General features: G+C 39.5%; 1 protein-coding gene across 1 annotated transcript in view; it reads left to right on the top strand.

The window, feature by feature from the left end:
• Positions 1-14,291, top strand: part of COL25A1 (collagen type XXV alpha 1 chain) — a 453,889-nt gene that overhangs the window by 368,933 nt on the left and 70,665 nt on the right. The window contains exon 13 of the mRNA XM_027103483.1: positions 12,891-12,944. Within this exon, the coding sequence (XP_026959284.1) occupies positions 12,891-12,944 (54 nt within the window). The remainder of the gene's footprint in view (positions 1-12,890; positions 12,945-14,291) is intronic.

Raw genomic sequence — 14,291 nt, 5'->3', positions numbered from 1 at the left:
CTCTGAATGACATTCTTGATTTTGAAATTTGCATTAAAAATAAGGCTGCAATGAAATAACTTATTGTGACAATCATAACAGCTTAACATTTACCCAATTCCATCTCTTTGATACTAGGCCACATTGCCAAGGGCATAGGAACCATTACCCAATTATGAAACAGCATCAGTGGGGTTAATTTAGGAGAAATTGAATTTCTTTCAGGATCTTCTTCTCTGTCTTCTCTGCCCAATGCAGAGAATAGAAGAATGCAGTATGTAATACTAACATGTATTTAGCATTTACTAACTGCCGGGCACTGTCCTAAGTTTACCTCACTTATTCCTCACAGCAATTCTATGAAGTGAATACTATTATTATCTCCATTTTATTAATGAGGAAACCAAGGCACAGAAAGGATATCTTTCCCAGGGTCACTGAGGTGTTTGTGGTAGAGTTCAACTTCAAAGCCAGTTTGTTGGCTCCAGCTGTTAAGGGTGTGGATTTTAAATTCAGAAAATTCCATCTTTGCTGTTCAGTATATGTATGATCTTGGACAAGTTACTTTCCTCCTCTGAGCTTTAGTTTCTTCATTTGTCAAATGAAGATTGTCATGTTCACCTCAAAGTTTGTTTTTTTTTGTTTGTTTTTTCATCTCAAAATTTAATCAGACAAAATGAAGGAAGTATAGAATGTTAACTGTTTATTTTAAAACATTATTAAATAAGAGCAGACTATTTTCCACTTTGAATTGGGGGCATTAAGAACTCCATGACTCAAAAACCTCCTGGGTGTATAAGTGAATGTTAGTAAGAACTATTATCTCTTTCTACTACTTTTCACTGATCTTTAGAGTTTTTTCCGTTAAGACATAACCACCTACCATTTCTATGAATAATTAGGCACATCTCTTCCAAGTGAAAAGAATAATTTATCATTCAGACTATACATAGATCTATTATTAGGAACTATACTTTAGGAAAGAAGAAATTACCTGGGTTTTTAAACTTTAAAAAAGGGTATATTATCAAGGGCACGTTATGTTGCAAGTCATAGAATACTTAACAGAACTAGTTTTTAAAATAAAGGTATTTATTGGCCATGTAACTTGGAGGTCCAGCACTCATGCAGGCTTCAGCGTTGCTTTGTCCTGGCACCTAAACCTCATCACTAAAAACCCATTTCTTCCATCTTGTCACTCTTTCTTTCACGTTGCTGCCTTCACTCTAATTCCTGCTCTCCTCTTGTTTGGAAGGTGGCTGCCAGTCATGCCTAGGGCTTCATTCTTTCCTATCTACATCCAGAGAGTGAATGAGAGTCTTTCCCCAAACATCCAACGCCACTTCTGAGTTTCTTTGTCATTGGATACACAGAAGTCCTCGCCTCTTCCTCATTCCTGCACTAGGGGAATATCAGATGCTGATTAGCTATTGCTACTGCAGTTCCTTTTCTAGCAGCCCTAGTCATGCACAAAGTTGCAATAAACACTAATTATCTAATTTAGAAGAGATTCGTGTAAGACACGAGAGCTGAACAAAGTGTGTTGTATCTGACTTATCCCAGTCCTAACAACCTCTTCCAGGTCACATACCCCCTTCATCCATTTTGATATTTTGTCTTCCTAAAACATGTCATTATTCTTAATCTTTCTTTTCCATAAGAGTACACGCAGAGAACAATGTCTCTAATACACGTAAAAGAGACCCCCACCCCACACTGTGACATCATGTTCCCAGGCTGGTTTTTGGTGACTTTTGCACCTTTTATAAGTTATTTAAAAGGGAATACTGCACAGTGTTTCCCTTGGACCCGGGCAGTGTTTCTCTTCACCCTCTTTTGTCCCTCTTACGTTGGGTCCGTCCCCACGGGGTGAAAAGTCCACAGGGCCAAGGAGACATGCCCACTCAAAGCCCAGATCCCTGCTTCTAGATCACAGCGCAGGTACCCAGGACTCAAGAATTCCTGCTTCTATTGTGCTGAGTCTGCTTCCGTTGCCCGTAGTGGCCTCTTCCCCAGGTCCATTTTCCCAAGGGTGAACCACACAGCTGGCGTGTGCGCCTGAACACCTGTGAGGGGCCTAGAGCAGCTATTGGTGGGGAGCTTTGGGCAGAGCTTGCAGGCCATGGTGTCCACACGCAGCCCCAAAGTCCCTTCTTGATGAATAAGAGAACTGGGGTTGGGAAGAGAAGGGAAGACATTAGCAGGGAGGGTTGAGATGGGGGGTCACCCATGTGTACTTCTCCCTAGACCTTCGCATTTTAGGGGTGTGCTCAAGGCAGATCATTCTTCTCCCCTGTAAATTTCATCCAGATAAACTCAACTTAGCTATTTTCTGTGACCCCTAAATTCTTAGCTATCTCTTTGCATTTGAATTTCTTTGTTCAAATTATATCTTGTACATTTCTGTCTACGTTAGCCGTACAAAAAACGCGAATAAAAGTGTTAACCACAAACTTATTTCTGAAATAGTTCATACTGTAGCACTATTGATACAACTATCATGTTTTCTTATTTTAGACATTTGTACTTTTTTTAAAAGCATAATGAAGGTTTGGTTATTAGGTTTAGTTTAGGTATTACTTTAATCAGTTTAGGACCCATTTCAGTAAATTATCTGAAATAGAATATTTTCATTAAGTTTCTGGCTGATAGAAGGGTCTGCTTTTCTACTATTATTCATATTACCAAGGTGGACAAAGAGATTTTAATTTTAGGGAGGGACTTTGCTGACTGGATAAACGAGACAAAACTCCCCTACAGGGATGCCGGTTCTTTGGTGCACAACCAACTCAACAGAAAGCTCAAAGAATTTTCTGTTTCTCTTTCCCTAAGTAACAAAGCCTCTGCCTCCGGGAAAGAAACAGAAGAAGCATGAGGCATTGAGTACGCAAGTAGGAGGTAAAAACTACTGAATTGCTCCACATAAGAGAGGGTGAAGCTGAATTCCCAGGATGGTTGAGGAAGGAGGGAAGGAAGGAGGAAGGTGAGGTGGAAGGGGGAGAGAGGAGAAGGCAGAGAGATGAGGAAAGTCTGAGTGCTCTGTGATGGGACACCTTTCAGGAACCCCAGGTATTCCATCCTGAGCTCCCAAAAGACCTGAGGAGATGCAGACCTACTAGAGAATGGACTTGAGGACACGGGGAGGGGGAAGGGTAAGCTGGGACGAAGTGAGAGAGTGGCATGGACATATATACACTACCAAACGTAAGGTAGATAGCTAGTGGGAAGCAGCCGCATAGCACAGGGAGATCAGCTCGGTGCTTTGTGACCACCTAGAGGGGTGGGATAGGGAGGGTGGGAGGGAGGGAGACGCAAGAGGGAGGAGATATGGGGACATACGTATCTGTATAACATTCACTTTTTTATACAGCAGAAACTAACACACCATTGTAAAGCAATTATACTGCAATAAAGATGTTAAAAAAATTTAATAAATAAAATAAAATGAATCATGTCAAAAAAAAAAAAAAAAAGACCTGAGGAGAGTGAATTTCTTGAGGCAACTGGTGAAGAACCAACTGACCCATCTGAATTGGTCTGGGGCAAAACAGAGATGACACATACAGATGTAAGAACTCAAGCAGAGTAGTGGGAAAGCAAATCCTAGACTTCCGTAGCTGGTGAAATTGGGACTTGAGGCAAGTTTAATCAGATGTCTGAGGAATCTTTCTTTATGCCACCACTGACATGTTTAGTCCAACAACAACTAATAATAATAATAAAATAAAGTTTAATCCTTTAGATCTGGGAGAGGGTAAGCATTTAATCTCCCTCCACACACTGCATAGAATAAAAGCTGAGCCCCACAGAAGCTCAAGCAATTAGCTCTGTGTCCCAGGACCAGAAGTAGAAAACGTGGGATTAGACTGGAGGCTTCCTGAAGCAGCTTTCCCATTTTTTGCAAAAATTAAAGACAAAAGAAACATAATAAATATGAATGAGTTCTTTAGACACAAGTTACTCAGATAGAGGAAACACAAGATGGGGAATCGGAAGACCTGGGTTCTAATCTCACATCTGCCTCTTTGCAGCTCTTTGCTTCTGGAAAAGGTACTTCCCCTTTCTGAATGTGTTTCTTCATCTATTAAGAATGGCTGGCTTGGTTCCTTTCAACTAAAATATTGCCCTTGGGACTTCCCTGGCAGTCCAGTGATTAAGACTCTGCACTTCCACTGCAGGGGGCATGGGTTCAGTCCCTGGTCGGGGAACTAAGATCCTGCGTACCACGCAGTGCAGCCAAAAAAAGAGAGGAAAAAAAAAAATATATATATATATATATATATATTGCCCTATTTTGTGAGTGCTTCTGCTTAAGGAGAAGCATTTTGTTAGAATTTTGTTAGAATGAGTTCATGAGGTAAATGATGACACGTGTAAGTTTTCTGGGAAAGTTGAGATGACGTGATAATTTATACAACCAGCATTGCCCCAGCTACTACTTGCCCTTCACTGAGACACATGGGGCGAGGGAAGGAGCAGATGCAAGAGGGGAGAGAACCGAATAGATAGAAATATTTCTAATGGCCTGGTCTCTGTACCCACAGGCACAACTGTCGGAGCCTTCAGTCCTCTAGGCGACCACTCTTGCCCTGCCAGAGTCCTGGAGGGGCTCAGGGCTTTTCCTTGGCAACAATGAAAGTTCTGCTTATTCCTGGCATCCTGCCCTTTACGGGACTCCTCCCTTCCACTAACTCCCGCTCTTCACTGACCCCAGGCTAGTCCTCTACTTTTCAATTCTGTTTCAGACTGACCTGCGGGAGGGACATGGACATGTCACTGCTGGGTTAACATCTCTCCCATCTTTTTCCTGGGTCCCTGTCTCTTTCCTCACCGCTGTCTTTCGCCATAGTCCAGACAAAGAGCCATCTCTTGCCACCAGATTTATAGGTCTTTTCCAGTTTCCCAGCAGAGAAGTCTTGCTGTCTTCACCTCTTACTAGGCCTGTAAGGGCTTCACATTTTCATATAGGCTTAATGTATTCGCGTCTCCTGAGTTCATCCATTCCTCCAACATGGATGTACTGAACAATTATTATGTGTTAAGGTACAGTTTCTAGGCAGTGTGGAAAGTTCGTATTCTAGTGGTGGAGAGCGGGTGGGCAATCCGGTCGCCAAGTAAAATACAGAAGGCTCAATCAAATTTGAATTTCAGATAAACAACCCATCATTTTTCATGTGATACGTCCATTCAATGTTTGGGATACACTTAATTAAAAATTATTTGTTGTTTATCCGAAATTAAATTTTAGCTGGGTGTCTTGTATTTTTGTTTGCCAAATCTGGCAATCCTGATGGGGGTGACGGAAGAGGAACCAAAAAATTCTCCCTTAGGTGGAAATTAGTGCAGTGGAGAAAACAAAGTAAGATAATGGGTGGGCATAGGGAGTGGTGGTGTGTGGTGGTGGGTATTCCAGGCAACCCCTGTAATAAGGGGACAGTTGCTCCAAGGCTGAGAAGATGAGAGAGTAAATCCCTGGATATCAGAGGGAAGGTGGTCCATGGGAGAGAAGCCCAAATGCAAAGACCGTGGGCCAACTCCTGCCTAGCATCTTGAAACAAAGAGTTCAATGTGGCTGGAGTGGCAGAAGGTGAGGTCAGAGAAGCAAGGGCCATACCTTGCAGGGGCCCTTATTCCGAGTGCGATGGGACAGCCTTGGAGAGAACTGAGTGAAGGAATTATCAGTTGACTTGTTGTTAGGAGAATGTTGGAGGCCGGTGGGTGGCATGGAGGTGGGTTAGGAGGTCCCTAGGGTCAGCCTCTACCCCCCGCACCAGCTGTGGCTCCCCGGCCCCTCAGCAGCCTCTGCTCCACAGCAGTCCTCCGCTCTCAACCCCACACACACTACCTTCCTTGCAGAGTCCAGTGGTGGATTTTAACTCCACAATGGCGTCTCCATTCTGATGTCTCGCCGTACGTTGACTTGATTGAATACTGATGTGCTCCTTCCCTGCTTTTAAAGGTTTCTGGTTCATCGTGTCTTCTAATAATTATATAATTTTATGGTTTAAACTAATGCTGTTTGATAGAAACATAAAGCAACTCCAAATACAAGTCACATATGTAAATGTGAATTTTCTAGTAACCACATTTTTTAGGTGTTTAAAAAGCAGGTAATACTAATTTTACTAATATGTTTTATTTAACTGAATATATCTAAAACTACCATTTCAATGTCATATAAATTAATATTTTAAGGTTAATAGTATTCACATCATTAATGAGATATTTTACTTTTTTTTTTTTTACAACTGAGTCTTCAAAATCGTATTTTATGCTTACATCACATCTCAAAAACTAGCCTTATTTCCAGTGCTAGTGGTACCATATTGGACAACACGGGTTTAAACTCTGCTCATTTTCAAGGTTCATCCCATACCACAGTCTTTATGGCAGGGAAACGGGGCGGGGGGCGGTCAGAGAGAAGTGGGACAATTGCCTAGGGAGCAAATGGGATCAAATATGTGGGATTGAGAACATTTTTCCATTGAAATTCTAAATACATTGGTGCTAGACATCTGTAAACAACAACAACAAATAAATTACCAAATTATGGTTTAGCTAGCATAAAAATCTAATACGGACTACTCTGATTTCATTATGGCTGTGTGGCTTCATTTTTGATGTTTGATTCCAACTTGTCCTTCTACTTTGTGCTATTTAATGCCAGGTTGTACAGTTCTAAATGTATTGAACTATAACATCATCAAAGATTTGCTTCTTGTTGGATGCAGTGATTGACAATCTCCAATATACAAGTGGGTTGTGTTTTAGATTTTACATATATATATATGGAGAGAGAGAGAGAGAGAGAGAGAGACAACATATATAGAAAAAAACTGATGCATTTGTTCAAGTGGGTCAACCCACACAAACTTATGTAAAAAGGTGGAGCTAAACTGTAATATTATTAGAGTAAACTGGATCTCCCTTAAGTCAAATTTCTTAAACTAGGGGTGTGTACCCCTGGGAGTTCATGGAAGTGGGCTGGAGTACAAAAAGACAAAGGATTTATTTAGAGCGTTAATAACACTTGGGGTTTGGGGCAAGGATTCTTGTTTTATAGTTTTGTGTGGTAAAATGCTACATTTCTAGAAATTTCAAGGTAAAATATGTGGGTCATTTTCTACCTCCTACCTTCGCCCAAGTTTCTATTCATCCTCACTGGCATTAGGGGACTAGGGTGGAAGACTAAACTAAACTGAACTAGAGAGAGAGAAAATAAATATGAATGGAGAGCAGAAACTCCATTTTCCTGACTCTTCCCCAGATAGTTCTAACTGGAAGTCCCTGTGGGCCCCTCACTGCCTTCAGAGAATCTTCATCTACCAAGGGTCATCTACCCAATAGCTACCGAAGCCTCTGAGGCTCTGAAGCCTCGTACAGGGTCACCCGACTCCCCGCCAGGACTACCTGCAGGAGAGAAATGACTGGCAGCTGGTCCTGCTCACCACTTAGGCCACTGAGATCCTTCTATGCGCTGTCACTGTCAGGAAGAAAGGCCCAGTCCACCCAATGCTTTAGAGAGGTATCAGTGAGCAATGCTGCCCGTTTTTAGTCTTTATTTTATTACACACAGGCACCAACCCCACCAGCTCCAGTGGTAGGAGAACAGCCTTAAGACTGATACCATGTTATGTTCAATATCATTCATTTCATCTGCTGCTGTTTCATGTTCCTTGTACAGTAGTCCCCAGCCCCATCCGCAGGGAATACGTTCTAAGACCCCCAGTGGATGCCTGAAACCGAGGAGGGTACTAAGCCCTATATATACTATGCTTTTTCCTATATGTACGTACTTATGATGAAGTTTAATTTAGAAATTAGGGACAGTAAGAGAATGTCTGAATTGCCCATAGTTGGGGCCATTATTAAATAAAATAAGAATTACATAAACACAAGCACTGTGATACCACGACAGTCGATCAGATAACTTAGTGGCTACTAAAGGACTAACGGGCAGGATACGCTGGACAAAGGGCTGATTCACGTCCTGGGTGGGATGCAGCAGAATGCACCGGATTTCATCACGCTACTTAAAACAGCACACAGTGTAGAACTTATGAATTGTTTGTTTCTGTAATTTTCCATTGATATTTTCAGACCTTGGTTGACCACGGGTAACTGAAACCAAGGAAAGCAAAACAGAGGATAAGGGGGGACAATTGTAGTTCTTCTGTTTAGATGAGTTCTTCCTGAAAATGGAGTGCTTAAAGGAAACAAATCTATATTGACAAGGTGAATGTAAAATTATACTATGCTAAAAATTTAAAGCTGTAACCCTTTGTGATTGAAGTGACAGGGAGCAGTATTACTGCTAAATGGCCTGTTTCTCTTTAGCACTCAATTTTGTAGGAAAATGACATTCCTTTCTATTGTTAAGTATTCTTTCAAGTTGCCCCTGAATAGCAGTAACTAAACTAACTGTAAAAGCCTTGGGTGATGTTTTACATTAGAGTTCTAAAGAGCGTTTGGTTTAAAAAAAGAAAGAAAGAAAGAAAGAAAGTAAGCAGCGTTATCCTTCTTAAAAGTCAGTTCAACTTATTTTTAGCTTAAATACACTAGGAATAGCCCTAGAATTTAAAGCGTAAGAGAGGAAACTCTATCAATCTACCTGTAGTTAAGATGTTAGCTGCTCTTTTGCTTCATTGCTATCTTTGGAATGTCCTTAGTAGTTGTGAATATGAGATGCATTCAGAACTAGATGAATAGATTATCCGTAAACATGAGACTAGTTCTCACACGCACAAAACCCAATTCCCATTTTTTGGTCTATACTTCTCTGATATATTTCTCTGTATATGTACTTTTTTACTATATTACGTAGTAAAGTAATATCATTGTAACTTTATTTGAAGAGGCCTCATGATATTTTGTCCTCATATAGCAGAAAATATTAATATGACATATGCTTCATTCTTCATTAAAACTTCCCTTTGATTTCTATTTATTATGCCTCTTTATGAAGTGCAAGAAAACTTTGCTCAAAGAAAAAAGTTCCGTCTCAATTAGATGTCCTCTTAAGTTGTTTATGTAGATATCTCTTTTCTCACTCAAAGACAAGCTCTCTGGGCACAGGTACCTGTCATGTCTATTTCATCTTTATATCTCATGCAACACACTGCTCAGAGTAAAACATATAGTAAATTTTCACTAAATGTTAGTTGAATGAATTAATGCCTTCCAGAATCCCACTGCTTGGTCTTGGTACTCAAAGTTGTACAACGTTTCATCTGTAACGTTCCTTTAACACAACCTGGGAAACTCAATTTGAATAATAACAGAATGTTCCATAACCTCCTAATCTGAGTTTGAATATATTTCTCTGGTTATAACTTTTTACAAAGGTAAAATGCTACGAGCCATTTTTCCTTTTTATTTTCCCTTGATTCATTCAGGAAACAGCCTTATTCACTTTTTAGCTTTTTGTGTGTGTGTGTCGGGGGGGGTGGTACGCGGGCCTCCCACTTTTGTGGCCTCTTTCGTTGCGGAGCGCAGGCTCCAGACGCGCAGGCTCCAGACGCGCAGGCTCAGCCGCTCCGCGGCACGTGGGATCTTCCCGGACTGGGGCACGAACGCGTGTCCCCTGCATCGACAGGCGGACTCTCAACCACTGCGCCACTAGGGAAGCCCCACTTTTTAGCTTTAAAATCTCGCTACATACCTATTTAACCTTACAAGTGATAAACGTAAAACGGCCCCAGTAAATTCTCATTTGTGCGTATTAAAATGGCCACAGACACTTCCCTGTGGAAGTACCACAACTACTAAGCCCATGTACCACAACTACTGAGCCTGCGCGCCTAGAGCCCATGCTCCGCAACAAGCAAAGCCACTGCAATGAGAAGCCACCGCAATGAGAAGCACGCGCACCGCAGCAAAGAGTAGCCCCCGCTCACCGCAACTAGAGACAGCCCGCGCGCAGCAACGAAGACCCAATGCAGCCAAAAATAAATAAATTAAAAAAAACAAAATAGCCACAAAAGTAATTAAAATTGTGATATCCAATGCTGATGAAGTTGTGAAAAAGTAACAGAGTGGGTGCCTAGAAAAGCAGATAAATCTCAGATCCCTTTTGGAAAGCAATTTAGAAATATTTACATAGATGTTTATTTTAATTTACCTTTAATAGCAAAAATTGGAAACAACCTAAGTATTCAACAATTTAGGACAGCTTAAACAAATGATCACACCTGACTTTGATAGATGATAAACTATTCACAAGACAATCACAAATACTGTGTAAAAACAAACGTGTGGTATAAAATAATAAAAAATCGGAACGTCAAACTATGTAATAAGCTTACAATTGCTTGAAATATGTAAGCATAAATTTAAATGACTAGAAGGAAACAGGACAAAATGAAAACAGTTATGATAGAGTGATGGGATTATGGGTGCAATTTTTTGTTTCCTTTTACATTAAAAGATTATTTTAACAAAATATAAAATCAAAGGGAAAAGAAGGCTCAAGTTTTAGTCCCTCGATGTTCATATTTTAAGAAGGATGTTGTGCAGATACCTAAGCAACATTTGTCTTCCTTGCTTCAAAATCTCAGCATGTATTTTGTCTGGTTCCAGGGGCTTAACCATTTTTTTAAAAAAATAATTCTGGCTACCATAGTTATTCTTTGAAAGTCTAAACAAAGTTTGTATTGTTCCCTGGCAGCATCTCGTTTGCATTAAACCATGAGTTACGATATTAGTGCCTCCTGGTGTAAGTTTTTTGAAGAAAGCAGACTCGATAACTCTTTTTCTGGTTGCATAGTAAATGACAGTCCTCTTTCAGGGTGTATTCAATTTCCATTGGAGTTCTTACCCTTGGTTATGTACAAATGGCTTATCAAAATTTTCTTATAATAGCCATCGTTATTGTAAGCCAACATTTTTGCTATTTTATCGAGGAAAGAGCAAATGATTATAGTGTAACTTTATATAGGAAGCAGAATTTCTTCCATGAGTTAAGACTTTAACAATTACAATAATCCAGTATAAGAGAAAAACATTTTTTGCTCTTCTAGAAAGACACTATTAACTTCACATTGCTTAGTTTATCTGGTAGGTGAACAAAAATCATCTTTATAGAAGTTACATTTAATTCAGGTCTGTATACATTCTGGAAGGTCATTTATAAATGGGGAGTATAAACCAAATGATAATAAGGATAGAAATATTCTTCATCAACTCTCCCAGTTTCGAGATGCATTCATTCATTCAGCAATGCATCATTGTACTAAAAATACCACCTCTTAAGGCAGAGTTGTGTAAATCTGGAAAAATTACTTTACCTCTCTGTGCCTTAGTTTCTCCATCTATTAAATATAGATAAAGATAGTACTTACCTTATAGAAATTTGTGGGAATTAAGTGAGTTAATAAATATAAAGCTACTGGAACTTAAGAAATGTTGCTGTTTTACTAAGGTAAGTGTTCTTGAAGGTGAGACCACAAATACTAAAATGGCACAATTTCTGCCCTCCAGACCACCTAGAAAACATTCTTAAAAAATCAACTTGGTTTGCCGTTAGCCTAAAACGGCTCTAAAAAATAAAGTCAATTATTTTTAATCAACTAAGTAGCAACTTTTTTTTTTTTTTTTTTTTTTTTTTTTGCGGTACATGGGCCTCTCACTGCCGTGTCCCCTCCTGCCGTGGAGCACAGGCTCCGGACGTGCAGGCCCAGCGGCCACGGCCCACGGAATCCTCCCGGACCGGGGCACGAACCCGCATCCCCTGCATTGGCAGGCGGACTCTCAACCACTGCGCCACCAGGGAAGCCGCTAAGCAGCAACTTTTTAACCCTCAGGGGAAAGAAACTTGCCGAGAAGTTGAAGCGCATAATAAATGGCTTTGGGAATGTTTTTAAATGAAAATGAAATTCTAGTTGCTCTACGTTTGAGCTACACGGAAGTATTAAAAGCTACACTTTCTTTCTTCTCCCAATTTTACTGAGATACATTGGACACATGACATAGAATTCGTTTTAGGTGTACAACATAATGGTTTGATACATGTATATACTGTGAAATGATTACCACAATAAGTTTGGTTAACATCCATCATCTCACATAGTTACACTTTTTTTTTTTCCTTGTGATAAGAACTTTTAAGATCTACTCTCTTAACAACTTTCAAATATACCATACAGTATTGTTAACTACAGTCGTCATGCAGAATATCTTTCCTTTGCTTCTGAGCGCAAGAGACTTCCGCTTTGGAAAACAATTGCTGGTTCAGAGTCTAGAAAGATTGATATACATCATCATCTTTCTGAAATGGAAAATCCTTCTAGCTAATAGCCATCATCTTTTTCTCAAATGCCTATCACTCAATATGACAATGAAAACCACAACTCCTAATGTTTATTTTAAGTATATTTACAGTGAAACTGGAAAGAGAAATCAAAGCCATTTTTACTTTTGTGTCAAATATGTCTAAATGAGTTAAGTAGATGTTCAAAGGTGTGTATATTCTTCAAGATTTAGGTTTGAAGATGCTCATTTGCTTAAGTCTAATAAACAGAATGATTTAGTCTCTATTTTCCTGAGCTGATGAAGCACTTGAAAGTTCTCCATCAAGAAAGTCTTAAATTTTCAGATGTCTTTTACTCATTCAACAAATATTGTACCTAGCATATACCTAGCTATATGTACCTAGCAACATGCTAGATATTCATTTCCATTGGTAATTTGCTTTAACTTTCTCAGTGGAGAAAAGACTCAACACAAGGAAATTAGCCCTCTTGTATCCTCGGTCCCTAGCACATAGAATTTTGGACCAAACAAGCTAACTTGTGTAACTAGTCTAACATACTATGTACTTCTTGAGCATTATTGGATGGTTATATCCTCTAATGAGCTATATAATGTGCTGATTTTGTCTGTTTTACTTAGTAGTATCTATTTTATATTTTAAGGGTGAACCCGGGTTGCCTGGAGCAGTAGGACAGAATGGAATACCAGGGCCAAAGGTTAGTACAAAGAAAACCAAGCAGAATCACTTGAGGCATGAGTTTTCATGAGATTGTAAGCTGTTACACTTTTTTTATTGCCCACTGGTTTTACTTGGATGGAATTTTTTGTCAATAATATAATACACTATAGTATAAAACTTTGTGACTAAAGAATAAGTGATGTTTGTGATTAGCATTAAAAATGCAGAGAAACAGTGTACGATACGTCTAAATTTTTATTTCTGGGATACTTAAATAACATGAGAAAGCCTGTGCTTCAAATGTGAGTTTGTCATTCTACCACTTAATGAACATATTACAACATAGGCCATGTCCATACTGCCAACATTTGCATAATTTTTACAAGATGTACTAAAGATGTTCACAGTGCCACTGTGACTTTTCCTCAAGATTTGGCCACCTCCAAGGCTTACACAACCTAACCAGTTAATCAAATGAAGAGCATAATAAAAATGTGGCATGTTTGAAATTTAAAAATGGATGTAGTCTGAATTACTAAGTAGGGAAAAAATGTAATAGAGTTTTTTTGGGGGTTCCAAATTTCCTTTGTTTTTGAAGAACAAATTAATCTTAAATATAAAAAGATTGGTGACAGTTTAGTTTAAACCAAATAGGCAGACAAATCCCAAGTCCTTTGATGAGTGACCATCCCTTGAAGTACAAAACTAATGTCTAATCCCATCAGCTGTGCTGGTGTGTATCCATTGCCACAGATGCTTGTCAGCTGATTTTACAGATCACGTTGCTATTGACAGGAGCCTAGGACAGACCTAAAATTTATAGACCTGTCTTTTGTCCTGCAGGAGAGGAAAGAAAATATTCCTTCTGGGACGACAGCCATTTTCCTGTCTTCTTCCCTCTCTTGCTCCATGCTAAAAAGCCAAATGATAGGAGTTAATGCTTAATGTATGTTCTCGGTACTATTCTTCTGTTGCCTAGCGACCATCAGGATGGCTGCTGAGCAGTGAAAGGTAACCAGAAATTCAGAAAGCCAAAGGGTCAGGCGGAGTTTCAGGGAGTGAAAAGAGTGTTGCCTTCAAACAGACTTCTTGAGTGAATTATAATTTTAAAAAACACAATAACCACCTTAAAAATCATTTTTAAAGTAGTCTGATCTTATTGCAACACTTTCTCAAGCTTTTCTTAAGAGGAATATTATCATAATGTGTGTGATCTGCTTTAGATTTACTCTCTGACTCTGTCCCCTGTCCCTTCCTGGGTAAAGTGAAAATGAGATTCTTTTCAGAACACAATTTTGCATTTTAGTCCTTATACTGTCATGGTCATCATTTTGAGTAAAGACATCTCTCCTAAACTCACTTAGAGTCTGCCCCAGTATAGTAT

The sequence above is a fragment of the Aethalodelphis obliquidens genome, unplaced genomic scaffold (assembly GCF_003676395.1).
Source record: "Aethalodelphis obliquidens isolate GAN/ISIS:26980383/991018 unplaced genomic scaffold, ASM367639v1 scaffold6, whole genome shotgun sequence".
NCBI classification, from domain to species: domain Eukaryota; kingdom Metazoa; phylum Chordata; class Mammalia; order Artiodactyla; family Delphinidae; genus Aethalodelphis; species Aethalodelphis obliquidens.
The sequence above is the reverse complement of the archived record's forward strand: the minus strand, read 5'-3'. Positions and strand labels throughout refer to the sequence as shown.